This window comes from Budorcas taxicolor, chromosome 4 (genome assembly GCF_023091745.1).
Source record: "Budorcas taxicolor isolate Tak-1 chromosome 4, Takin1.1, whole genome shotgun sequence".
NCBI classification, from domain to species: domain Eukaryota; kingdom Metazoa; phylum Chordata; class Mammalia; order Artiodactyla; family Bovidae; genus Budorcas; species Budorcas taxicolor.
In genome coordinates this window covers 14,310,211-14,337,732 of record NC_068913.1, presented here as the reverse complement: position 1 = coordinate 14,337,732, position 27,522 = coordinate 14,310,211, and the positions used below count along the sequence as shown (strand labels likewise).

At 36.2% G+C, this 27,522-nt stretch overlaps 1 protein-coding gene across 1 annotated transcript in view; it reads right to left on the bottom strand.

The window, feature by feature from the left end:
- PPP1R9A (protein phosphatase 1 regulatory subunit 9A) overlaps positions 1-27,522 on the bottom strand; it is a 334,795-nt gene that overhangs the window by 82,191 nt on the left and 225,082 nt on the right. Inside the window, exons 5-6 of the mRNA XM_052638347.1 lie at positions 10,144-10,279; positions 4,520-4,585 (exon numbers count right to left, since the gene is read on the bottom strand). Coding sequence (XP_052494307.1) covers positions 4,520-4,585; positions 10,144-10,279 — 202 coding nt within the window. The remainder of the gene's footprint in view (positions 1-4,519; positions 4,586-10,143; positions 10,280-27,522) is intronic.

The window sequence follows — 27,522 nt, the reverse complement described above, 5'->3', positions numbered from 1 at the left end:
AATCATATTGAATATATAAATTAACTTAGAGAAAATTGACTGAATTAAGCTATTGAGTCTCCTAGTCCATGAACAAGAAGGTTTTTTTGTCTTTCTATATAAGCTTTCTTTAATAAAGTTCAATAAAATGTATTTTTCTCCATGAAGGTCATACTTATCTTTTGTTAGGCATATTCTTGCCTTTAACAAGGTAAATAGCTTACAAATTACATTTTCTCTATGTAGATACAGTGAAATAGATGTTTTATTTTATATTAATTCTGTATCCAGCAAATTCGCTGAAATCATATATTACTTCTATCTGTAATGTATCCTCTGTATATATATTTGAGGTTTACCAAACAGACAATCACTTGGTAATAATAACTCTTATGATAACTCTTGGTAATGGTAACTCTTATGACTTTCTTTCTAATTTATTTCTTTAATTATTTCTTCATGCCTTTCCGTACAATGTCAGATGCAATAGTGACTGATTTTCCAGTGTTAAACCATACTTTCATTATTGGCTAAACTCAACTTGGCCATGATATCTTTTTTATGTTATTGAATATTGTTTGCTACTATTTTGTTTACGATTTTTCATATTATTTTGAGTAGGGAAGAACTTCTTATTCTTTTGAATAGGAATAACTTACACATCTTTTTCATCATTATCTGGCATTGGTACCAAGGCCATATACCTCATTATATACATTTCACACTCCAAAGGTTTGACTGTATTCCTGGTATCAGGAAAGATTTCTATGATTGAAGGATATTTCTAAGTTCATACAATGGGCAGAAGATCTATGCAGTATAGATCTTGGTGTCACTTAGGCCATTTCGACTATTCTATTTCTACTACTTGTCTATTCAGTTATGACTAAAAAGCAATCATGTCAGTATGAGTCACCAGGCTGCTATTTCCAAGGTCCCAAAAGTTTTCAAGGAATGAAATACGCATTAATTATTTTTTTTCTTGGCTTTACATACAGAAGATTTTGGTGCAATGTGATAAAGATAAGGTCTTCTTGTAAATTCATAGTCTCTCAAAACAGTTAAAATGTGATAGCAAAAGCCCACAGAAAGGTGCTAACCCTCAAAGTGCCAAAGACAAGCACAGCTACTTCCTTCAGTCCTTCACCCTATCTTCAGTCTCTAATCTATTCCTAGTTAGATTCTTTTATCCCTGTATTCTGTGCCATTTCCCCTTCACTATTTCAGTTATGTTCCTAACTAAACATCATTCTCCTCATTTGACTCTTCTCGCCACTCTTCACCTTAATATCATTTGAGTGATTCAATTCGATTCAATGTCCTGGCTTCCTCTAACTGCCCAGTGTTGCGCTCACCCCTGCCTGTATTAAAAGTCAAGCAGCTACTGAAAGCTGCCATTGCAGAGATTACAAACTAGTGGCAGATAAAGAGTGGTAGAGAAAGCTATACAAGGTGCTACTGACTGGATAAAAACTGGCCCTCAGCCCAGCTGAGAGAGCCCAGGAAAGCTTTTGGAGGAATGGATGAAACCTAAACGGAGTCCTGAAAGGTGAACAGGATTAACAAGAGCAACAAAGAGTGCAAGGAATGGCATTCAAGGTAGAGAAAACAGGAGACCAAAAGCATGCGGAACCACAGGATCCCTGTGGCCCACTGGAAAGTTAGTTTCCCAGGATAATAAGGCTGAACTCTTACTGTGCATTTTAGCATTTTTGAGCTTTTTGGTAAAAAATTATATTCAACTCATAAATGTTTATAAAGTTGGAAAAATACTGTCATTTGTGTTTGTTTTTATGGCATTTGTGTAACATTGCTAACTCTGCAATTCATCACTGAATTGTTCTAGAATGGTTTCTAGAAAGTACAAAATCTGTAATCTGAGAGAAATTTAAATTTAATTTAAATTCTATCTGACATTTTGTATCTGGCTCATGAATTCATATCACAATGTGGCAGTTGGAAAAAAATGAGAAAACATATTCAAATCACTTGAATTATAATAAATAAAAATAAACCTCAAAGATGAGATACAAAAAGATGGCATTATTTAGGCAAAGTTTTCTGTTCTAACTTCTAATTTCCCTTCACATGCTACATCTTCCTGTCTCTGCTCAATGTTATAAATAATAATGTTTCTACATACAAATAATATTACTAGAGAGGACCTTTCAAGTAGAGCAGTATGCCACCTCTTGAGCATAGTGTGTTTGTTTATGTGTGTGCTTGTGTGCACATGTGTGCACTGCTTAGGTAAGACCAAAAATGAACACAATCTTTAACTGAATGTCTTCCAAGTACCTTATGATTCTGAATTTCAATGATAATGACCACTAGTAGAGATCCGGGATCATAAACCAAAGGGTGTGATTAAATATAATAATTTTAAAAGTCCAGTCAAACTGGAGTCTGCATACAAGTTGAAAGGTTTTGTATTTCTTCTATTTTTCTGGCTCTTCCAATCACCATAAAGCAATCTCTCTTTCATTTGTCTTTTTGTGTGTGTGTTCCCCATCCTGAACACCCCTCCCACCTCCCTCCCCATCCCATCCCTCTGGGTCATCCCAGTGCACCAGCCCTGAGCACCTTGTCTCATGCATTGAACCTGGACTGGCGATTCATTTCACATGTGATAATATACATGTTTCAATGCCATTCTCCCAAATCATCCCACCCTCGCCCTCTCCACAGAGTCCAAAAGACTGTTCTATACATCTGTGTCTCTTTTGCTGTCTCACATATAGGGTTATTGTTACCATCTTTCTAAATTCCATATATATGCATTAGTATACTGTATTGGTATTTTTCTTTCTGGCTTACTTCACTCTGTATAATAGGCTCCAGTTTCATCCACCTCATTAGAACTGATTCAATCTCCCTTTTAAATACACCTGACTTCCCATTTCTAAGTTACTCTTATCACTGTTACTGGCAGCTAAAGATAGTGAATCACAATAAACTGTGGAAAATTCTGAAAGAGATGGGAATACCAGACCACCTGACCTGCCTCTTGAGAAATCTGTATGCAGGTCAGGAAGCAACAGTTAGAACTGAACATGGAACAACAGACTGGTTCCAACTAGGAAAAGAAGTACGTCAAGGCTGTATATTGTCACCCTGCTTATTGAACTTACATGCAGAGTACATCATGAGAAACGCTGGACTGGAAGAAACACAAGCTGGAATCAAGACTGCTGGGAGAAATATCAATAACCTCAAATATGCAGATGACACCACCCTTATGGCAGAAAGTGAAGAGGAACTAAAAAGCCTCTTGACGAAAGTGAAAGAGGAGAGTGAAAAAGTTGGCCTAAAGCTCAACATTCAGAAAACGAAGATCATGGCATCTGGTCCCATCACTTCTTGGGAAATATATGGGGAAACAGTGGAAACAGTGGCAGACTTTATTTTTGGGGGCTCTAAAATCACTGCAGATGGTGACTGCAGCCATGAAATTAAAAGATGCTTACTCCTTGGAAGGAAAGTTATGACCAACCTAGATAGCATATTCAAAAGCAGAGACATTACTTTGCCAATAAAGGTCTGTCTAGTCAAGGCTATGGTTTTTCCAGTAGTCATGTATGGATGTGAGAGTTGGACTGTGAAGAAAGCTGAGTGCTGAAGAATTGATGCTTTTGAACTATGGTGTTGTAGAAGACTCTTGAGAGTCCCTTGGACTGTAAGAAGATCCAACCAGTCCATTCTAAGATCAGTCCTGGGTGTTCTTTGGAAGGAATGATGCTAAAGCTGAAACTCCAGTACTTTGGACACCTCATGTGAAGAGTTGACTCATTGGAAAAGATTCTGATGCTGGGAGGGATTGGGGGCAGGAGGAGAAGGGGATGACTGAGGATGAGATGGCTGGATGGCATCACCGACTCAATGGACGTGAGTTTGAGTGAACTCCAGGAGTTGGTGATGGACAGGGAGGCCTGGTGTGCTGCGATTCATGGGGTCACAAAGAGTCGGACACGACTGAGCGACTGAACTGAACGGAAAGATAGTGAGAATTATTTTATTATTTAAAGTATAAAATATTTTTATACATTTTAGTATGCCTACAATATGTCATGTAAACAAGTACTACTATAATTGAAAGATATATGCATTTAGTTCTTTTAAAAATTAAGAACTTTACCAAATGATCCTTTTCTAAAAAATGATCACTGAATTTAAAGACAATATATTTAAATTGCTGTGTATATTTTATAAACATCATACAGCCCTATTGTTAGTTATCTTTTTCTTTTCCTTTTTATGAATTACAAAATATTTAAAATGTTAGGTGTTAAAAACATCCATGGTGAAATATTAGGAAGTGAGTCCAAATTGCAGAACCTGTGACTAAAATGTGTGCTATGTTTCAGAATTAAATACTATTTTTTGAGTGATTATTTTCAAATTGTTATTCAACATACAAAACACATGTTTCTAGAGAAGTTCTTCTGAGCACAGAGCTAGTTAATAAGACACATAGAATTTTTAATTTCACACATGAAGCAGGAAGGTAAAGATAAGCATTATTTTCCACCGAAAAACAAACCTTTAGGAAATAGTTGTTATTGTTATTGCAGTTGCCAGACACTCCTTGCAATTCAGCCACAGTGTTCTAAAATGGTTGACAACAAAAATTAAAAAAGGCTTTTCCCTCCACTAGAGACAGCAGCCTAATATAAAGGCAGGAAAAGCACTGAAGTTCCAGTGCTTACTGTAACATAAATTTTTAAGAACTAAGAAAATATCCCCAAACTCTTAGTTTTTCAACCATGTAACTAGTTATGAAGCCAGTTCATATTATTAAAAGGCCATCCATAGTAACTGCAATCTCTTGTTCGTACAACACAACCTGCTTCCAAACAGGAACAGCATATAACATAAGTCAAATTTAATGTTACCCCTTTAATGCTTTTTCACATAAAAATTACATTTCTGTAAACCTTTAACTCTTAGGCAAACCATAACTTGCATTATATTCCTGCTTCTAATTATTACATATTAACACAAGCAATAAAAATGCATATCCATGTAGGCAGCTGCTCTAAATTGTATTCAATACTTTAAAAGATTCTAAAAAAATAAGCCAATGTTGTCATAATATAGTTGTAATGATAATAATTGCTAGTAATAAAAACAAATTATGAAAGAAAGATTAAATTATATTTTAAGAGAAGGAGCCTTGGCTTCTGGAGTGATAATTCATCTTGTTATAAACTACTACACAAAAAGGCTTTGAAATGCCATCTATAATCTAAGACTTCAAAGTCTAATAAATATTATATCTTAATATTTAAAGAAGCAAAAGAAAAATAATCATATAATTTTAAAAGTGTATGTAAAATAACTCATTTTAATGTGAACAACCATTACATACGTCCTAATTTTAAAAAGTGGTACAGTACCAGTTCACATTTCATTTCCAATCTAAGCCCACAGTGTTTTGCATTACATTTTGCTCTTTTCGACAGAAATGAATTCCCAAAAAACAGATACATGACTCATGAGACACAAAATACATGCCAGAATTATATCACCTCGGCTGAAAAGGTAAACACTGATAGCTGTGGCATATGAATGGAAATTAAATTTGTTACTGAAAATAAAATCTAGTTGAAAAATTTACTATAACCTTAGAATTTCATGGGATAGTGCTGACTGAGGGGTGTACTGAAATCCTCCACGGTTACCTTTCAGACTGTTTGTTTGTTTTTTTTTTTATAATAAAAAGGAGAAAGAAAGAAAAATGAATGAATGATAATTTTATAAATCCAGAAGTGCAATGCCTTATCACAGATACACTCACATCTACATTTAAAATTTTTCAGTGGTTCAGATATACATCTCCCTCTTCTTTAAAGGATCCTTTCTTTTATTTTTCAGCTGTTAGGCAGAGCCATTTTAACTTTAAAAAAAAATCAGAATGTTTAACAGAGAATGAACAGAAACAGGAATGCAATTCAAACTGAATTGGGCACTCACTTATTTTAAACTCTTTCAGTTTAAATATTTGAAGGAAAAAAAACAGAAAATTCAGAAATTTAAATGAAGTTTGGGATTATCTATATATTTTAAATTCTACTGGAGTATGACTTATAATTTATTAAACTATTAAAACAGATACATATAAGCACACACAATACATGGTAAAGTATTCTTAATCCTCAATATGGTTCTGATAAGAGGCCCACTGTACTTTTACATTTTCAGAGTATATTTCCTCACAGTGCAATGTTTTCCTTATAGGTCAGTTCAAGCAAGCAACTCCCCTCTGTCAATGTGACAGGTTTCAAGTTAGAATCAACCTTGGGTTGTGTGACCAAAACCAGAGTTATCTGTTTTTCAGTAGACAACTGAAAAGGAAATGGCACCCCACTCCAGTACTCTTGCCTGGAAAATCCCAGGGACGGAGGAGCCTGCTAGGCTACAGTCCATGCGGTGGCAAAGAGTTGGACACAACCAAGTGACTTCATTTTCACTTTTCACTTTCATGTATTGGAGAAGGAAGTGGCGACCCACTCCAGTGTTCTTGCCTGGAGAATCCCAGGGACACGGGAGCCGGGTGGGCTGCCGTCTCTGGGGTTGCACAGAGTCGGACACGACTGAAGCGACTTGGCGGCAGCAGCAGTAGACAATGCTGATCTAAGTGCTGGCTCTGGAAATTAACTGGATGAACCTGGTCGTTCTGCTTTTAATTAGAGGTTTTCCTGGCTGGCCTAGGGAATGTCATGGGGGATATTATCAAATAAAAATGATTCTAACTTTGAAATCCCAAGATGATTCTATAAATGGTAAGAAAAATGAGAAACCAAGTGATTGATTACACAACTCAGGGTTAACAAGGATATGTAAATCAATAAATTATTCAATTACATATGAAATCAATAAATTATTCAAGGACCATTCAAATCGCTCATTGGATAACCAATATTGGTTATTTTCATTATGTATTTTTTTCATTAACACAGAGAGAGAATAAATAAAAAATAAGGACATAACACTCAAATCAATCAATTTATAAACACCTGGAAGCATTAATAAAAAATAAGTCTAAATCAAGTAAATAAATTGACATGTTTACACAAAAGTGGGTTTTCACTATTTGCAGACCTTTCATCTCTCTAACACACAGAAAACTATGCGTGTTGGTTGGTTTTAGCTGGGCATGCTTTGGTGAGGCAGTGTGTAACACAAGAAAGGGAGAGGAATATGTCCAAAAGGAACATGAGAGAGAACCAAACAATGAGAAAGAGCTCCTTGACCTTTTCAATAAAGTGAAGGCTACTTGGTGTAGCAAGCACCTGCTTTCTATTTCAACAACTTGCAAGCGGAATAAAAAGTTTAACCTAAAACTAAACTCCGGTTTTTTGTAGAATAGTTTTAAACTCAGCTATTCTTCCCTTTAAGCCCTATCTTCACAGGCTACTTCTGGATTAAGTATTTACCTATAGTAAAATAGTGAAGTCGCTCAGTCATGTCCGACTCTTTGCGACCCCATGGACACCAGGCTCCTCTGCCCATGGGATTTTTTAGGCAAAAGTACTGGAGTGGGTTGCCATTTCCTTCTCCAGGCAATCTTCCCAACCCAGGGATCAAACCCAGGTCTCCTGCATTGTAGACAGACGCTTTAATGTCTGAGCCACCAGGGAAGTCCTCTTCAATCTCCCTATTAATAGAAATTTATAGAACAAAGAATTCCAGAACCTTGGTGTTACAAGAAACTTCATTACCCAAAACGGGAACCCTTCCAGAATCTCTTGTGTCCCAGTTACTCTGTGTGTGCCTAGATACAGACAGACACATCTGTCTACTCCATTCAAAACCAGCAGTGTGTTGCAAAGAGGCCAGGCTTCAGAGCCAGAAGGACTCTGTTCCCATCCTAAATCTGGCAGCCACTAGCTATACCACTAGAAAAAGCCTCAATTATTACATCTTTAGAAAAAGGGGGGGAAAGGATTCTCTTCTGCTTGTTATAAAGATTATCTGAAATCATGTAGGAAAGGCACCCGGCAGAAGCCTGGCACTGAATATTTATTTACCCTCTGCCCCTGAGAATATTTGCTCAGGTGACAATCAACTCTGCTTTCCTTATAAAAACAGGTATGCTGCTGCTGCTAAATCGCTTCAGTCATGTCTGACTCTGTGTGACGCTATGGACGGTAGCCCATCAGGCTCCACTGTTCATGGGATTCTCTAGGCAGGAATACTGGAGTAGGTTGCCATACTCTCCTTCAGGAGATCTTCCCAACCCAGGGATCAAACGCAGGTCTCCTGTATTGCAGGCAGATTCTTTACTGCTGAGCCACCAGGGAAGTCCCCCGCAAAAGGCATACAAACAAATAAACAAAATCCATATGGTATATTTCTAAGTATAAACATTGAATGACAAATATTCCTTATGCATTTATTCAAATTATTAGAAAAAATCTTACCAAAAAAAAAATTGGGGGCAGATGAATGTGATCTGTTCCTCAAAATAACTGGAGGAAATATGTAGTATGTGATCTAAAATGTTCAGTTGGGAAGCCTTAATTAAAGAGATATCTGATTTTTCCCTCTTTCCTTGTTAGACCTGATGCTTTATTCCTCATGCTTTATGAATATGAGGAACTGGCCCTGTACTTTTAAGCAAAGACACTGAGGTTCAACAACTGGAAAATTTGGCCTCCTCACCTTCCACCACTTGATGTCACCCGTACTCCCCTGAACCTTAAATTTTTTCTAACAGAGTGAGCAGGTAACAGCCAAATCTGCAATGATTCTACAACCCTAATTCAGGCTTGCAGCCAAAGCAATCAGCGTCTCTGATAAAACACAAGATACTTGTGCAGAGAACTGAAAAACAGGGAAGATGAAAGTTCAAATATTTGAGGAAATCACTGTTTCTGTTTCAAAAAAATACTTGCCATTTAAAATGAATTCTGAAAGTGAAAAACTAAATCAATTAAATAGAATTTTAAGAAACTAATTCATTCACGTGAAGAATAGTCTGATGTTTATTCTTAGATCAATAGTTGACTGAAGCACCACTGAAAAATTTTTCTACTATAATAAAGAGAGCATACATCCTCATTATACTACAAACAAATGAAAAATGAATATAAATTTGGGTTAGAACATTCCACACTAAAAATATATGAAAAATATTTGAATATCTCTTTATTAATCTTCACTAGGTCCTTGATAGAAACCAAAAAAGTTCTGGAAAAATAATATATCAGATGAGTAGAGGTTGAACATATGAAGTTGCACTGTCCTTCTACCAGCTGGTATAAAGAAGAATATCTATTTTACCTGAATATTCACTATGTTTATGGAGCATGAAACTCTGCAGCTACATTGTTGATGGATCCTTTGACATGTCAATGTGAAACATATGCATGTTTAACATGTTTATAAAAAAGTATGTTGTCCCATTATATCAATGTACATTTGGCACTCACATTAGAAATAGACCAGCATCTGTATTATATTACAGCACACAAGGGTTCCGGAGAGTCGTTTTCACTTGGGGGTTAGCTTCTATTCATTTGCTTGATCTTCTACAGAGAGCAAGATGCAAAATTACTCCAATATGGATCTACTCTATGGAATATGTGCTGGTGGAAAAGCTTTGTTCTGCATTATGTTAGCACAAATCATAGTGAGCAGATCCAAAGAACTTTCTCTTCCTGGGGGGAAAAATTCTAAAAAAACTCAGCAATTTTCAGTACTTTTCTGTGTATGTTTGTGTATGTATGTATGTCTTTTCATTCAAAATGATTACTGATTTTTTGAAAGTGTTCCCTGTTACATACTTACTGTAGAAAATTTGGAAAAAAAAATTGAAAAATACAAAGCAGAGAGAGAAAAATCCAAGATAGCTAGTATTTATATTTTGGTATTTTTATCCGTTTTTTTTTTTGTTGTTTCAATGAATGTATCTTAATAATATGGTAAAAGAGGGCTTATTTGATCCAGAAGACTTCATACTTTAAATATGATACCATTAATTGATTGATAAGCTAATAATAAACACAAGCAATATTTCCTTTCTGTAAGGTTGAGGTTGACATATTCACCTTGAAAAACTGCAAAGATCTGTCTTACTGTTATATGGTAAAGAGAGTTTTATCGAGTAGGGATGTAGTAAGAAAAAATGAAGGAAGAAGAATGTTTGCAAGTGCAACTTACCTCATCGTCGTCAGCATCGTACTGGGCATAGTGCTGTTCAAGCAGCTCTCTCTGGCGCCTTTCTTGTTCCAGCGTCTGGCTTATCAACTGGGCAACCTCACTCACTTGTCCAGGTTTTTCTCGCCCAATAACAAATCTACAGGGAAGTTAAAGAGAACTGGTATAGTCAGACTCTCCAGCGAAAAAAGGAATGCTAAGGAAAGTAAATAAACTTCACATTTCATCAGAGTATATCAAGCCTCAAAAAAATAATATTACCTGTTTTTTTAAAGGTATGCTTGGGTAGAAGGAAAGGTTAGCTGAGCAATTAAAGTGATTTTTGGAGCCACAGACCAAAGGAAAAGAGGAAAAGTAAAGAACCACAAAAAAAGTATTACTTTAGGAGAAGACGAAACAGATGTAATCCATTCTCCAGTACTTTACACGTTTTTGATGCCCTACAAAATGAAAGCAAGGTCACAATTTTCTGTAACACTGAACTTTAGAATCATTTCCACAGTTACATTCTCTTTAAAATGCAAAAACTACTTGAAAAACATTTTGAGGTATGGCATACCCTATGTGAGTAAATAAGAAGGAGGCATTGACTTTTTGCTAAGTTACTATGACTCAAAAGGTAAAAAAAAAAAGAGAGAAAAAAAATGTGGTTTTTTTTTTTTTTTGGTCTGTGTTTTTAAAACGAAAAACTGAAACAAAGGAGAGGTCAATCAGTTTACTAAGTTTGGAGAAAGATGTTGTGAGGAAGGATGTGGCCTCAAGACATACTCAAGGGGAAATACCTGTCAATATAATTCCTGTAAGAAAAAATACATAAAGAGAAAATCACGGAAGACATTTACATATTGCCATCTAGTCATTTATGATACATCCTCATTGATACTATGTTTCTTATTCAACAAATTAATACTCACTTTTTAAAATCTTTCCACACTAATATATGGCTCTATCTTTCTAAAAATACAAATAGTATGTCTCCATAATATAGTTTCCATATATTATTTAACTTCATTATTTTGGTTAGTAACTGTTTAATCTTGCTTATATACTGAACTGATGTTTTCCTCTGATTGGGCTTCTCAGGTGGCTCAGTGATAAAGCATCTGCCTGCAATGCAGGAGACACAGGAGATGTAGGTTCAATCCTTGGATTCGGAAGATCCTATGTAGGAGGAAGTGGCAACACACTCCAGCATTATTGCCTGAAAAATTCCATGGACAGAGGAGCCTGGCAGGCTACAGTCCATGGGGTTTCACAGAGTTGGACATGACTGAGCAACTAACACTTCTGATTACAATACTTTGCTATTTTCAATTACAATTTTAAAAGAAATACTCTACCATTTTCTGTACAAATACACTAAAAGTCAAAATTTTTATACTTGGATGTTAGTAATTAAGCATATTTTTAGAATTATTTTTATGTTGTTTCAAATAAGACTGTGAAAGTATGCTTCAGTGTTCATTTATCATCCAAGGCATTTTTCTCTGGGAAATTAATTATTGAGTTGTAGTCATTTTCTATATATTCTGGATACATATATGTTAGGTAGTTAGAATAGGAAAAAGGAGTCCAAAATAGTGATGGCAAAAAGACAAAGAAAGGGAAAAGCCCGGAAAAACAGAACAAAGGAAGGACCAAGAACCTGAGTGAAAACCTTAGATGAAGCAAACAGCCCTCCAGGCTAGCCCAGTTTACATCAGACAGGCTCAGGGGGAGGAGGAAAACATATAAAAAGGGGAGCAAAATTAAGCCTCTGGCTTCTCTTCTCTTCACTTCTTTTGGGCTGGCCTGCCCTCACACCTCAAGGATGTATTTTCCTTTGCTTGCCGAATAAAACTGAGCTGTAACACTAGTCCATTGCTTCAAATTTTTGCTGCAGTGAGACAGAACCAAGGAAATTACACACTTCCCTGACATATATATGTATTATAGATACACACAGATATACACACACAAATCATATATGCATATGATTTATTATATTCTCTCAATGTGGCTTGCCTTTTAATTTTCCTAAGTCTTTCAAGGAAGTCCAAATTATTCTTTTTTAAAAGATTGTGATTTGTGCTTCCTACCTAAGAAATCTGCCTGATTTAATATTACAAAGATTTTCTCTGGTTAGGTTCATGCAAATGTAATTTGTTTCAGGTGGTGAATTTTAGATCATTATAACTAGGCTCAAACACATTTTTATTAATCAAATAGGAATGATTACAATCAACACAATTTTTCCAGTGAGAAATAAGTTTATCCCTGTGGCATAAAAATCTGTAGCTGAGGATTCAAAGAACTCTTGGAATGCATTTTCTAGATCCTGCTGGTTGTGGAAAGCATTTTCCCTGCAAAAAGTGTCAAGATGCTTGAAGAAATGGTAGTCGGTTGGTGAGAGGTGAATATGCTGGAGGAGGCAAAACTTCATAGTTCAATTTGTTCAAGTTTTAACATGTGGTTGGACACTGTCATTGGGAAAAACTGGGCTCGTTCTGTTGAACAATGCCAGCTGCAGGGGCTGCAGTTTTTGGTGCATCTTATCAATTTGCTGAGCATAATTCTCAGATGTAATAGTTTCACAGGGATTCAGAAAGCTGTAGTGGATCAGACCAGCAAGAGACCACCAAACAGTAACCATAATCTTTTTTGGTGCAAGTTGGCTTTGGGAAGTGCTTTGGGCTTCTTCTCAGTCCAACCATCGAGGTGGTCATCACCAGTTGTATACAATCCACTTTTTGTTGCATTTTGCAATCTGATTGAGAAATGGTTCACTGTTTTTGCATAGAATAAGAGAAGAAGACACTTCAAATTGACAATTTTTTTGATTCCTGGTCAGCTAATGAGGCATCCACTTTTCGAGCTTTTGTACCTTTCCAATTTGCTTCAAATGCTGAATGACTGTAAAATGGTCAATGCTGAGTTCTTAGGCAACTGTAAGAGGATCCGCTTTAATGATGACTCTCAATTGTCACTGTCAACTTCCGATGGCCAGCAATTATGCTCATCTTTAAGGCTCCTGTCTCCTTTGCAAGACTTCTTAAACCACCACTGCACTGTACTACGTTAGAAGTTCCTGAGCCAAATGCATTATTGATGTTGCAAGTTGTCTCTGATGTTTCACGACCCATTTTGAACTCAAATAAGAAAATTGCTCAAATCTGCTTTTTGTCTAACATCATTTCCATAGTCTAAAATAAACAGAAAATAAACAGCAAGTAAAGACTCTTAAGAGTCCCTTAGACAGCAAGGAGATCAAACCAGTCAATCATAATGGGAATCAACCCTGAAGGACTGATGCTAAAGCTCCAATACTTCGGCCACCTGATGCAAAGACCTGACTCATTGGAAAAGACCCTGAAGCTGGGAAAGACTGAAGGCAGGAGGAGAAGGTGACGACAGAGGATGAGATGGCTGAATGGCATCACTGACTCAATGGACTTGAGTTTAAGCAAGCTCTGGGAGATGGTGAAGTACATGGAAGCCAGGTGTGCGGCAGTCCATGGGGTCACAAAGAGTTGGACACAACTTAGCAACTGAACAAGTCACTAGCAAAAAAACATAAAGCAAGAAATGTGCATTGAAACAATATATAATATAACCACATTTATAATATATTCCAATATCAAATGGCAAATTTCAGCAATGCAAAAACCACAGTTACTTTTGTCCCAACCTAATAGTTTCCTTCTTAAAGTGTTAATGTTTTGATTTTATATCACATAGGTGAAATCTTTCAAATTTATTTTCATGCATGATGTTTGGTAAAGGGGGGTTCAATATTTTCCAAATGGGTAGCCAGTTGTTTCAATACCATGTTTTGAAAAGACTATTCATTACCACCACTGAATTACTCAGGCACATTTGCTGAAAATAAATTGACCGTGTACTTGTGTGCTGACTTCTGAACTTTTCAATCTTTCGCATTGATGTTTCTATCCCTGTGCCAATACCACACTGCCTTGACTGCAATATACTTAATCTTGGAACTAGTGCTATGAGTTATCCAATTATGTATGCCCTTCTCAAAATTACCGACTATTCTAAGTTAGCTAATAGCTATATAAATTTTAAAACTAGCTTACCAGTTTCATTTAAAAAGCACACTGATGTTTGATTTGGGATTGCTTTGAATCTATAGATCAATTTGTGGATCAATTCTACTAATAATATAGAATTGTCTGATCCATGAACACAGTAATTCTCTACATTTATTTTTAATTATTTCTATTGAAATAAAGTTGACAATACTATGTAACAATATTATGTTAGTTACAGGTGATTTACATAATGATTCAATACTTGCATACATTATGAAAGATCATCCTAAGTCTAGTAACCATCTGTCCCCACACAGATTTACTACACTATTACTGACCATATTCCTTATTCTGTATATTATACCTTGACTTCCTTAACATATAACTAGAGATTTGAATTTCTTTTTTTAAATTTAAATTTATTTAATTTAATTGGAGGCTAATTACTTTACAATATTGTATTGGTTTTGCCATACATCAACACGAATCTGCCATGAGTGTACACGTGTTCCCATCCTGAACCCCCCTCCCTCCTCCCTCCCCGTACCATCCCTCTGGGTCATCCCAGTCCACCAGCCCCAGGCATCCTGTATCCTGCATCGAACCTAGACTGGCGATTCATTCCTTATATGATATTATACATGTTTCAATGCCATTCTCCCAAATCATCCCACCCTCTCCATCTCCCACAGAGTCCAAAAGAATTTCTTTTTTAAAAAAATAGTTTTATTTTTCTAATTTATTTTTTATTGAAGGGTAATTGTTTTATAGAATTTTGTCAAACCTCAACATGAATCAGCCATAGGTATACATATAACCCCTCCCTTCTAAATCTCCCTCCCATCTCTCACCCCATCCCACTCTAGATTGAAACAGAGCTGCTGTTTGAATTTCCTGAGCCATACAGCAAATTCCCGTTGGCTATCTATTTTACATATGGTAATGTGAGTTTCCATGGTACTTTTTCCATACATCTCACCCTCGCTTCCCCTCATCCCACGTCCATAAACCTATTCCCTATGTCTGTTTCTCCACTACTGTCCTGTAAATAAATTATTCAGTACCATTTTTCTAGATTCCACATATATGTGTTAGAGTATGTGTTTATCTTTCTCTTTCTGACTCAATTCACTCTGTATAATAGGTTCTAGGTTCATCCACCTCATTAGAACTGACTCAAATGCATTTCTTTTTATGGCTGAGTAATATTCCATTGTGTACATGTAGCACTTCTTTATCCATTCATCTGTCAATGAACATCTAGGTTGCTTCCATGTTGTAGCTATTGTAAATAGTGCTGCAATGAACAACCCGATACATGTGTCTTTTTTGATTTTGGTTTTCTCAGGTTATATGCCTAGGAGTGGCATTGCTGAGTCATACTGAGGTTTTATTCCTGTTTTTTTAAGGACTTTCCATACCATCTTTCATAGAGGCTGTACAATTTACATTCCCACCAGCAGTGCAAGAGCGCTCCATTTGCTCCACATCCTCCCCAGCATTTATTGTTTGTAGTCTTTTTGATCATGGCCATTCTGACTTGTTGGAGGTGATATCTCATTGTAGTTTTGATTTGCATTTCTCTAATAATGAACGATGTTGAGCATATTTTCATGAGTTTGATAGGCATCTGTATGTCTTCTTTGGAGAAATGTCTGTTTAAGTCTTTTTCCCACTTTTTGATTGAGTTGTATGTGTATTTTGGAAATTAATCCTTTGTCAGTTGTTTCATTTGCTATTATTTTCTCCCATTCTGAGGGCTGTCTTTTCACCTGGCTTATAGTTTCCTTTGCTGTGCAAAAGCTTTTAAGTTTAATCAGTCTCACTTGTTTACTTTTGTTTTTATTTCTATTACTCTAGGAGGTGGGTCATAGAGGATCTTGCTTTGATTTATGACATCAAATGTTTTGCCTATGTTTAAGAGTTTTATAGTTTCTGGTCTTGCATTTAGGTCTTTCATCCATTTTGAGTTTATCTTCGTGTATGGTGTTAGGAAGTGTTCGAATTTCATTCTTTTACATGCAGCTGGTCCAGGTTTCCCAGCACCATTTCTTGAAGAGGCAATCTTTGCCCCATTGTATAATTCTTGCCTCTTGTCAAAAATAAGGTACCCATAGGTATATGGATTTACTTCTGGGCTTTCCATCTTGTTCTGTTGGTCAATATTTCTGTTTCTTTGGCAGTACCATACTGCCTTGATGACTGTAGCTTTGTAGTATAATCTGAAGTCAGGAAGGTTGTTTCCTCCAGCTCCATTCTTCTTTCTCAGGACTGCTTAGGCTATTCAGGGTCTTTTGTGTTTCCATATGAATTGTGAAATTTTTTGTTCCAGTTCTGTGAAAACTGCCATTGGTAATTTGATAGGAATCTCACTGAATCTGTAGATTGTGTTTGGTAGTATCGTCATTTTCACAATATTGATTCTTCCTATCCAGGAACATGGGATTTCTCTCCATCTGTTTCTGTTGTCTTTGATTTCTTTCATTAGTGTCTTATAGTTTTCTGTGTACAGTTCTTTTGTCTCCTGAGGTAACTTTATTCCTAGATATTTCTTTTTCTTGGAATGGTGAATGGGATTGATTCCTTAATTTCTCTTTCTGATTTTTCATTGTTAGTATATAGAAATGCAAGTGATTTCTGTGCATTGATTTTGTATCCTGCAACTTTGCTGTATTCACTGATTAGCTCTAGTAATTTTCTGATACTATCTTTAGGGTTTTCTATATACAATATCATGTCATCTGCAAAACAGTGAGAACTTCACTTCTTCTTCTCCGATCTGGATTCCTTTTCTTTCTTCTCCTTCTCTGATGGCTGTAGCTAGGACTTCTAGAACTATGCTGAATAATAGTGGTGAAAGTTGACACCCTTATCTTGTTCCTGATCTTAGGTGGAATGCTTTCAGTTTTTCACCATTGAGAATAATGTTTGCTGTAGGCTTATCATATATGGCCTTTACTATGTTAAGGTAGGTCCCTTCTATGCCCATTTTGTGAAGCATTTTAATCATAAATGGGTCCTGAATTTTGTCCAAGGCTTTTTCTGCATCTATTGAGATGATCATATGGTTTTTATCTTTCAATTTGTTAATACGGTGTATCATATCGATAGTTTTTTGTACACTGAAGAATCCTTGCATCCCTGGAACAAACTAGCTTGCTCATGGTGTATGAGCTTTTTGATGTGTTGCTGAACTCTGCTGAAATTCTGTTGAGGATTTTTGCATCTATGGTCATCAGTGACATGGCCTGTAGTTTTCTTTTTTGTCTGCTGTTTTTGTCTGGTTTTGGTATCAGAGTGATGGTGGCCTTGTAGAATGAGTATGGAAGTGTTCCTTCCTCTGCAATTTTTTGAGAGTTTTAGAAGGATAGGCATTAGCTCTTCTCTAAATGTTTGATAGAGTTGTCCAGTTGTCCTGTGAAGCCATCTGGTCCTGGGCTGTTGTTTTTTGGGAGATGTTTGATCATAGCTTCAATTTCAGTGCTTCTAATTGGGTTGCTCATAATTTCTATATCTTACTGGGTTCAGTCTTGGAAGACTGAACTTGTCTAAGAATCTGTCCATTTCTTCCAGGTTATCCATTTTATTGCCATACAGTTGTTCATAATAGTCTCTTATAATTCTTTGTATTTTTACAGTGTTTGTTGTATCCTCTCCTTTTTCATTTCTGGTTTTGTTGATTTGATGCTTCTCTCTTTTTTTCTTGATAAGCCTGGCTAAAGGCTTGCAAACTTTATCTTCTCAAAGAACCAGCTTTAAGTTTTATTACTCTTTACTATTGTTTCTTTCATTTCTTTTTCATTTATTCTGCTTGGATCTTTATGATTTCTTTCCTTCTACTAATTCTGGGGTGTTTTTTTCCTTCTCCTTCCAGTTTAGGTGTAAAGTTAGGTGGTCTACTTGATGCTTTTCTTGTCTCTGAAGGCAGGATTGTACTGACATAAACCTCCCTCTTAGGACTGCTTTTGCTGCATCCCATAGGTTTTGAGTTGTCATGTTTTCATTTTCATTTGTTTCTAGATGTTTTATTTCCCTTCTGATTTCTTCAGTAATGTGTTGGTTATTTAGAAACGTGTTGTTTAATTTCCATGTGTTTGTGTTTCAGTTTTTTTCTTGTAATTGAAATCTAGTCTATAGCATTTTGGTTGAGAGAAGATGCCTGATATGATTTCAATTTTCTTAAATTTACTGAGGTTTCATTTGTGACCCAAGATGAGGTCTATCCTGGAGAATGTTTCATGTGCACTTGAGAAGAAGGTGTTTTCCTCTGCATTTGGATAGAATATCCTGAAGATATCAATGAGATCCATCTTATCTAATGTATCATTTAACTTGTGTTTCCTTATTAATTTTCTGTTTTGATGATCCATCCATAGGTGTGAGTGGGATGTTAAAAGTCTCCTGCTATTATAGTGTTACTGTCAATTTCTCCTTTTATGTCTGTTAGTGACTGTCTTATGTATTGAGGTGCTCCTATGTTGGGTGCATAGAGATATTTACAATTGTTATGTGTTCCTCCTGGATTGATCCCTTGATCATTACATAGTGTCCTTCCTTATCTCGTGTAACATTCTTTATTTTAAGGTCTATTTTGTCTGATATGAGGATTGCTACTCCAACTTTGCTTTGCTTCCCATTTGCATGGAATGCATTTTTCCATCCTCTCACTTTCAGTCTATATGTGCTGTGAGGTCTGTAGTGGGTTTCTTTCAGACAGTATATATGGGTCTTGTTTTTGTATCCTTTCAGCCAGTCTGTGTCTTTTAGTTGGAGCATTTAATCCATTTACATTTAAAGTGATTACTGACAAATATGTTCCTACTGCCATTGCCAACATCTGCTGGATCATGGAAAAAGCAAGAGAGTTCCAGAAAAAACATCTATTTCTGCTTTACTGACTATGCCAAAGCCTTTGACTGTGTGGATCCCAATAAACTGTGGAAAATTCTGAAAGAGATGGGAATACCAGACCACCTGACCTGCCTCTTGAGAAATCTGTATGCAGGTCAGGAAGCAACAGTTAGAACTGGACATGGAACAACAGACTGGTTCCAAATAGGAAAAGGAGTCCGTCAAGGCTGTATACTGTCACCCTGCTTAATTAACTTCTGTGCAGAGTACATCATGAGAACGCTGGACTGGAAGAAGCACAAGCTGGAATCAAGATTGACAGGAGAAATATCAATAACCTCAGACATGCATATGACACCACCCTTATGGCAGAAAGTGAAGAGGAGCTAAAAAGCCTCTTGATGAAAGTGAAAGAGGAGAGAGAAAAAGATGGCCTAAAGCTCAACATTCAGAAAATGAAGATCATGGCATCCGGTCCCATCACTTCATGGGAAATAGATGGGGAAATAGTGGAAACAGTGGCAGACTTTATTTTTTGGGGCTCTAAAATCACTGCAGATGGTGATTGCAGCCATGAAATTAAAAGACACTTACTCCTTGGAAGGAAAGTTATGACCAACCTAGACAGCATATTCAAAAGCAGAGACATTACTTTGCAAACTAAGGTCCGTCTAGTTAATGCTATGGTTTTTCCTGTGGTCATGTATGGATGTGAGAGTTGGACTGTGAAGAAGGCTGAGTGCCGAAGAATTGATGCTTTTGAACTGTGGTGTTGGAGAAGACTCTTGAGGGTCCCTTGGACTGCAAGGAGATCCAACCAGTCCATTCTTAAGGAGACCAGTCCTGGGATTTCGTTGGAAGGAATGATGCTAAAGCTGAAACTCCAGTACTTTGGCCACCTCATGAGAAGAGTTGACTCATTGGAAAAAACTCTGATGCTGGGAGGGATTGGGGGCAGGAGGAGAAGGGGACGACAGAGGATGAGATGGCTGGATGGCATCACGGACTCGATGGACGTGAGTCTGAGTGAACTCCGGGAGATGGTGATGAACAGGGAGGCCTGGCATGCTGCGATTCATGGGGTCGCAAAGAGTCGGACACGACTGAGCGACTGAACTGAACTGAACTGAACTGCCATTTTCTTAATTGTTTGGGTTTGATTTTGTAGATCTTTTTTCTTCTCTTGTATTTCTTGGCTATATAAGTCCCTTTAACATTTGTTGTAAAGCTGGTTATGGGGTACTGAATTTTCTTAACTTTTGCTTGTCTGAAAAGCTTTTGATTTCTCCATTAATTTTGAATGAGATTCTTGTGGAGTACAGTAGACTTTTTCCCTTTCAATACTTTAAATATATCCTGCCAGTCCCTTCTGGCCTGCAGTTTCTGCTGAAAGATCAGCTGTTAAGCATTTGGGGTTTTCCTTGTATGTTATTTGTTACTTCTCCCTTGCTGCTTTTAATATTCTTTTTTTTGTGTTTAGTCTTTGTTAGTTTGATTAGCATGTGTCTTGGCGTGTTTCTCCTTGGTCTTATCCTGTATGCGACTCTCTGCCTCTTGAACTTGATTGACTATTTCCTTTTCCATGTTGGGGAAATTTTCAACTATAATCTCTTCAAAAATTTTCTCATACCCTTTCTTTTTCTCTTCTTCTTCTGGGACCCCTATAAGTCAAATGTGGGTGTGTTTGATACTGTCCCAGAGGTCTCTGAGACTATCCTCAGTTCTTTTCATTCTTTTTACTTTATTCTGCTCTTCAGAATTTATTTCCAACATTTTATCTTCCAGCTCACTGATTCATTTTTCTGCTTCAGATATTCTGCTAGTGATTCCTTCTACAGTATTTTTAATTTCAATAATTGTCTTGTTTTTCTCTGTATGTTTATTCTTTAATTCTTCTAGGTCTTTGTTAATTGATTCTTGCATTATTTCCTTTTTGTTTTCAAGGTTTTTGATCATCTTTATTATCATTATTCTGAATTCTTTTTCAGGTAGTTTGCCTATTTCCTCTTCATTTATTTGGACTTCTGCATTTCTAGTTTGTTCCTTCATTTGTGTATTATTTTTCTGCCTCTTCATTATTTTTTTTCTAACTTATTGTGTTTGAGATCTCCCTTTCCCAGGCTCCAAGGCTGAATTCTGTCTTCCTTTTGGTTTCTGCCCTCCTAAGGTTGGTCTAGTGGTTTGTGTAAGCTTCCTACAGGGTGAGATTTGTGCTGACTTTTTGTTTGTTTCTCCTCTGATGGGCAAGGCGGAGTGAGGTGGTAATCCTGTCTGCTGATGGTTGGCTTTGTATTTTTATTTTGTTTGTTGTTTGGAAGAGGCATACTTGACAGGGTGCTACTGGTGGCTGGGAGATGCCGGGTCTTGTATTACAGTGGTCTCCTTTGCATGAGTTCTCACTATCTGATCCTTCCTAGTTTTAGTTCTCTGGTGGTCTTGGGTCTTGGAGTCAGTGCTCCCACCCCAAAGGCTCAGGGCTTGATCTCTAGTCAGGAACGAAGATTCCGTAAGTGGTTTGTTATGGCATTAAGTGAGATTAAAACAAATATCCAAAAAATGAGAAACCAAAGGTGAAACCCAGACAAATGGAAGTTACAAAATCAGGCAAATAATAATCAAAATAAGGAATATACACCATATACACATACACCCATGAGCAAAGTCAAAACAGTCCAACAAAAATAAAGTACAGTAGATTGGCCTGGAGAACAAAGTAAATAAAAAATTATATTTACTAGTTAAGAACAAAACTAACTTAAGTACAAACTGGAAAACAAAACTAACGCAAGGTGCCAAGTGTGGAATAAACCAATGAAAACAAAACTAACAAATATGTTGAGAGGAAAGGAAATAAAGAAAAGAAAGAAAGAATAGATAAGTTAAACAAAGGTAGATGAAGAATATTTATATACATTAAAGATTAACTTCAAGGGGATGAGAACTGTAGGAAAGGCAGTGAAAAATATAGAAAAAATGTAATAGGAATTAAGAAATTAAAAATTAAAATTATTAAAAAAAAGAAGAAAAAAAAAAACAGAAGAAGAAAGAAAAAAGGGACAAAGGAAAACTCCACAGAACTACAAAAGCCCAATGTAGTGGCAGAGATTTGTAACAACAATAAAAAGTGTGACTGAATATACATGAAATTTGCAGTTCTTAAAACCTTCAGCTATTTAGCTATTTGTGTGTGTGTGTACCACTTTGTCTTTATCCTTTCACCTCATGTTGGACTCTTAGGTTGCTTCTTTATCTAGGGTATTGTGAATAAAGGTCCAGTGAACATTTGAGTGCATATATTTTTTTCAAATTATGGTTTTTATTTTCTTCAAATAAACACCCAGAAGTAAATTACTAAATCATATTGCAGTTATATTTTTAATTTTCTGAGGAACTTCCATACTGTCTTCCATAGTGTCTGCACCAATTTACAATTCCACCAACAGTGCACAAGCATTCCCTTTTTTCCACATCCTCATTAACACTTATTCGTTGTCTATTTGATAACAGTTATTCTGATGTGATATCTCATTGTAATTTTCACTTGCATGTCTCTGATGATTAGTAATATTGAACATCTTTTCTTGTGGCTGTTGGCCATATGTCTTCTTTGGAAAAGTGTCTATTCAGGCCCCCTGGCCACTTTTAAAATGGGTTCTTTGTTATTTTGATGTTGAGTTATGCGAGTTCTTTGTATCTTTTAGACTTTAATCTTTTGCAAATATCTTCTCCCATTCAGCTGGCTGCCTTTTCACTTTGCTGATAGCTTCCTTCACTGTGCAGAAGTTTTTTAGTTTAATGTGGTCCCATTTGTTTATTTTTGTTTTTGTTTCCCTTGTCTAAGGAGACATATTTCCCCAAAATTATACTGTTAGGACTGATGTCAGAGAGCATACAGCCTATGTTTTTTTCTAGGAGTTTTATGGCTTCGGGTCTTAAAGTCTTTAATCCATTTTGAGTTTATTTTTGTATATGGTATGAGAAAGTAGTCCAGTTTGGTTATTTTGCATGTCCAGTTATCACAACACCATTTATTGAAGAGGCTGTCTTTTCCCCATTTTATATACTTGCCTCCTTTGATTAATTGACTATGATTATTTGCTGTAGTTGTGTGAAAAATGATTTTGGTGTTTTGATACTGATTACACTCCATCTATAGATTGCCTAAGGAGTATTTTGACAATGTTAAGTTTTCCAGTCCATAAGCATGGTATATATTTCCATTTGTTTATGTCATCTTCAGTTTCTTCCATCCATGTCTTACAGTTTTCTGAGTACAAGTCTTGTACTGCTTTAGTTAGGTTTATTCCCAGGTGGTGGCTCACATATAAAAGAATCTGCCTGCAACGCAGGAGACCCAGGTTCAGTCTGGGTTAGGAAGGTCCCCTGGAGCATTCCATGGACAGAGGCGGCGGCGAGGCTACAGTTCATGGGGCCACAGAGAATGAGACATGACTGCCTGCCTAACACTTCATTCACAGGCATTTCACTCTTTAGGGTACAATTGTAAATTGGGTTGTTTTCTTAATTTCTCTTTCTGATGTTTTGTTGTCGTGTATAGAATCATAGAAAACTTTTGGATATTAATTTTGAGGCCTGTCACTTTACTGAATTCATTCATTAGTTTTAAGTTTTTTTGATGGCAACTTTAGGATTTTCTGTATATAGTATCGGAGAAGGAAATGGTACTCCACTTCAGTATTCTTGCCTGGAGCACTCCATGGACAGATGAGCCTGGCAGGCTACAGTCCACTGCATCACAAAGAGCTGGACACAACTGAGCGACTAACACTACTACTCTACTCCTCCGACTACCACTATATAGAATCAGGTCATCACAAACAATGATGGTTTTAATTCTTCCGTTTCAATTTGGATTCCTTCTATTTATTTTTCTTATTTGACTGCTGTGGCTAGGACTTACAATACTATATTAAATAAAGTGGCAATAATTGGCATCTTTGTTTTGATCCTGATCCTAGTAGAAATTCTTTCAGCTTTTCACCATCGGGTATGACGTTGGGTGTCATATATGTCTCTTATTATGTTGTGCTAAGTTTCCTCTCTATTGTTTATCCTAAATGCATGTTGAATTTTGCTAAAAGTTTTTCTACATCTACTGAGATAATAAAATTTTTTTCAATTTGCTAATGTTATGACATTGATTGATTTTTGGATACCACACTATACTTGCACCATTGGGATAAATTCCACCTGATCAAGTTATTATATATTCATTTTAATGTACTGTTGAATTCAGTTTGCTTATATTTTGTTGAAAAGTGTTACATCTAGCTTTATCAGTGATATTGACCTTGATTCTCTTTTTTGTGTAGTAATTCCATCTGGTTTCAGTATCAGGGTGATGTTGACCTCATAGAATGAGTTCAGACGCACTCCTTTCCCTTCAGATTTTTGAAGCAGCTTGAGAAGGACAGATTTCAGTTATCCTTTAAATGTTTGGTAGAACTCACTGGTGAGGCCATTTAGTCCTGGACTTTTATTTGGGGGGGGGGTGGATTTTTAAATTAGTGATTCAGTGTCATTACTGGTAATCAGTTTGTTCATATTTCCTATTTCTTCCTCAATCAATCTTTGGAACTGTATATTTCTAGGAATTTATTCATTTCTTCTAGGTTGTCTTTTACAACCTAGAAGGTATGTAATGGTTCATAGTAATTTCTTACGTTTCTTTGCATTTCAATGGTGTCAGTTTTAACTTCTTTTTTACTATTGATTTTATTTAGGCCCATGATGAGTCTGGCTAAGGTTTACCAACGTTGTTTGTCTTGTTAAGAACCAGGTCTTAGTTTCATTGATTTTTTCTTTCTTTAAGTCTCTATTTCATTTACTTTTTCTCTGATTTTTATGATTTCTTTCCTTCTACTAATTTTGAGTTTTGATTGTCCCTCCTTTTCTAGTTACTTTAGGTATAAGGTTTGATTATTTATTTGAGATTTTTTTCTGTCTCCTGAAGTAATCTGGTATCACTGTAAACTTTCCTCTTATAACTGCTTTTATTATGTTCCATAGATACCGATCATTGTGTTTCCATTTTTATTTGTCTCCAACACTGTTTCAATTCCTTCGTTGATTCCTTCAGTAACCCGTTGGTTGTTTAGTAGCATATTGTTTAGCTTCCACGTTTGTGTTTTTTGCCGGTTTTCTTCCTCCTTATAGCAATGGTCTCATTAGCACTGTTGTAGAATAAGATATTTGATGTGATTTCAATCTTCTTAAATTTCATGAGACTTATGAAATCCATGTGGTCTAATCTGTCATTTAGGAGCAGTGTTTCCATATTGATTTTCTGTATACAAGATCTGCCTGTTGATATAAGTGGCCTGTTAAAGTCCCCTACTATTATCGTATCACTCTCAATCTCTCCCTTTGTGTTTGTTAACATGAGCTGTATGCATTTAGGTCCTCCTATGTTGGGTATACACATATTTGCAATTGTTAATTTTCTTGTTGATTTGATCCCTTTATCATTATGTGATGTCCTTCTTTATCTCTTACTGCAGTCTTTGTTTTAAAGTCTATCTTATCTAAGTACTGCCCAGCTTTCTTTTCGTTTCCATTTGCATGTAAAACCTCTTTCCCGCCCTTTGTTTTCAGTCTCTGTGTGTCTTTAGATCTGAAATGACTCTCATCCAGGCAGCATACATATGGGCCTTGTTTTTACTCCATTCAGCCTCTCTATATATTTTGATTGGACCATTTAATCCATTCACATTTCAAGTAACTGTTGATAGGTATGTACTTATTTCACTGTGTTTACTGTTTTGGGGGTTTTGTAGTCCTTTTTGTTTCTTCTTTTACTCTCTTTCCTTGTGATTTGACAACTGTCTTCAATATTACGACTGGATTCCTTTCTCTTTTCTTGCATGTGTGTGTATCTATTATAGGTTTCTGACTCAGTGATTACCAGGAGGTTCATCTTTAACACCAATGCATATGTGCTTATTTTAAGTTAGTGATCTCAAGTTCAACTATATTCTAACAACCCTGCATTTTTACTCCTCCAAATCACATTTAACTTTCTTGTTAACGTATTTTACTTCTTTTTTGGGTTTTGTGTCCCTTAGTTATTGTAGATGTTGATGCTTTTACTTCTGACTTCTAACTCTACTACTAACTTTATACATGGCTGATACTACTTTTACTGTGTGTCTGCCTGTTTCTTCTGTAATTTAAATGTTTCTAGTTGTGTTTCTATTTTTGTCTTTTCTCCTTAGAGAAGTCTTTTTAACATTTCTTTTAAAGCTGATTTAGCCGTTTGAAAATTTTCAGCTTTTGCTTATCTATAAAATTCTATTTCCCCTTCAAATCTTAGTAATAACCTTCCTGAGTATTCTTGGTTGTAGGTTTTTTCCTTTCATCACTTTAAATACATGGTACCACTCACTTCTGCCTAAAAAGTTTCTGCTGAAAAGTAAGCTAACAGTCATAAAGGAGTTCACTTATATGTAACTGGTTGACTTTCTCTGTTGCTTTCAAGATTCTGTACCTTTAATTTATGCCCTTCTAAGTATTATAATCTGTCTTGGTGTGGGTCTCATTGGGTTCATCTTGTTTGGACACTCGGTACTCCCTGGATCCGGGTGTCTGTTCCTTTCCAAGGTTATGGATCTTTTCAGCTTTTATTTTTTCAAGTAAATTCTCTGCCCCTTTCTCTCTTCTCCATCTGGGCCCCTATATGCGTGATGTCGTTCCAGAGGTCTCTTAAATTCTTTTTTCTGCTCAATCTACGTGATATACATTACTCTGTCTTCCAGTTCACTGATCTATCTGCATTTACTTAAAAATCTTATGTTGAATTTTATATATATATATATATAGATAGATAGATATCTTAATTCAGGCAGCAAATTTGGGTCACGTTATAGTTCCCAGTTAGTCACATCCATAACATCTTATAATACAGTATAATTTACAGTACAGATTTGTAATAATAGAATATCATCATGATAAGTGTGGTCCCAAGGGAAAGCACACAGAATTGAAACTAAGCTATTCTCTATGCCTTATTTCCCTCATGTGAAAATTAGTATCTACCTCATATGTCTAACAGAGTGACATAAGAATAAAATGTGGTATAGACATGAAAAGTCTTTAAGGCACTATTATAATGATAGACTCAAATTGAAGAAAGTAGGGAAAACCGCTAGCCCATTCAGGTATGACCTAAATCAAATCCCTTTTGATTATACAGCGGAAGTGAGAAATAGATTTAAGGGCCTAGATCTGATAGATAGAGTGCCTGATGAACTATGGATGGAGGTTCATGACATTGTACAGGAGACAGGGATCAAGACCATCCCCATGGAAAAGAAATGCAAAAAAGCAAAATGGCTGTCTGGGGAGGCCTTACAAATAGCTGTGAAAAGAAGAGAGGTGAAAAGCAAAGGAGAAAAGGAAAGATATAAGCATCTGAATGCAAAGTTCCAGAGAATAGCAAGCAGAGATAAGAAAGCCTTCCTCAGTGATCAATGCAAAGAAA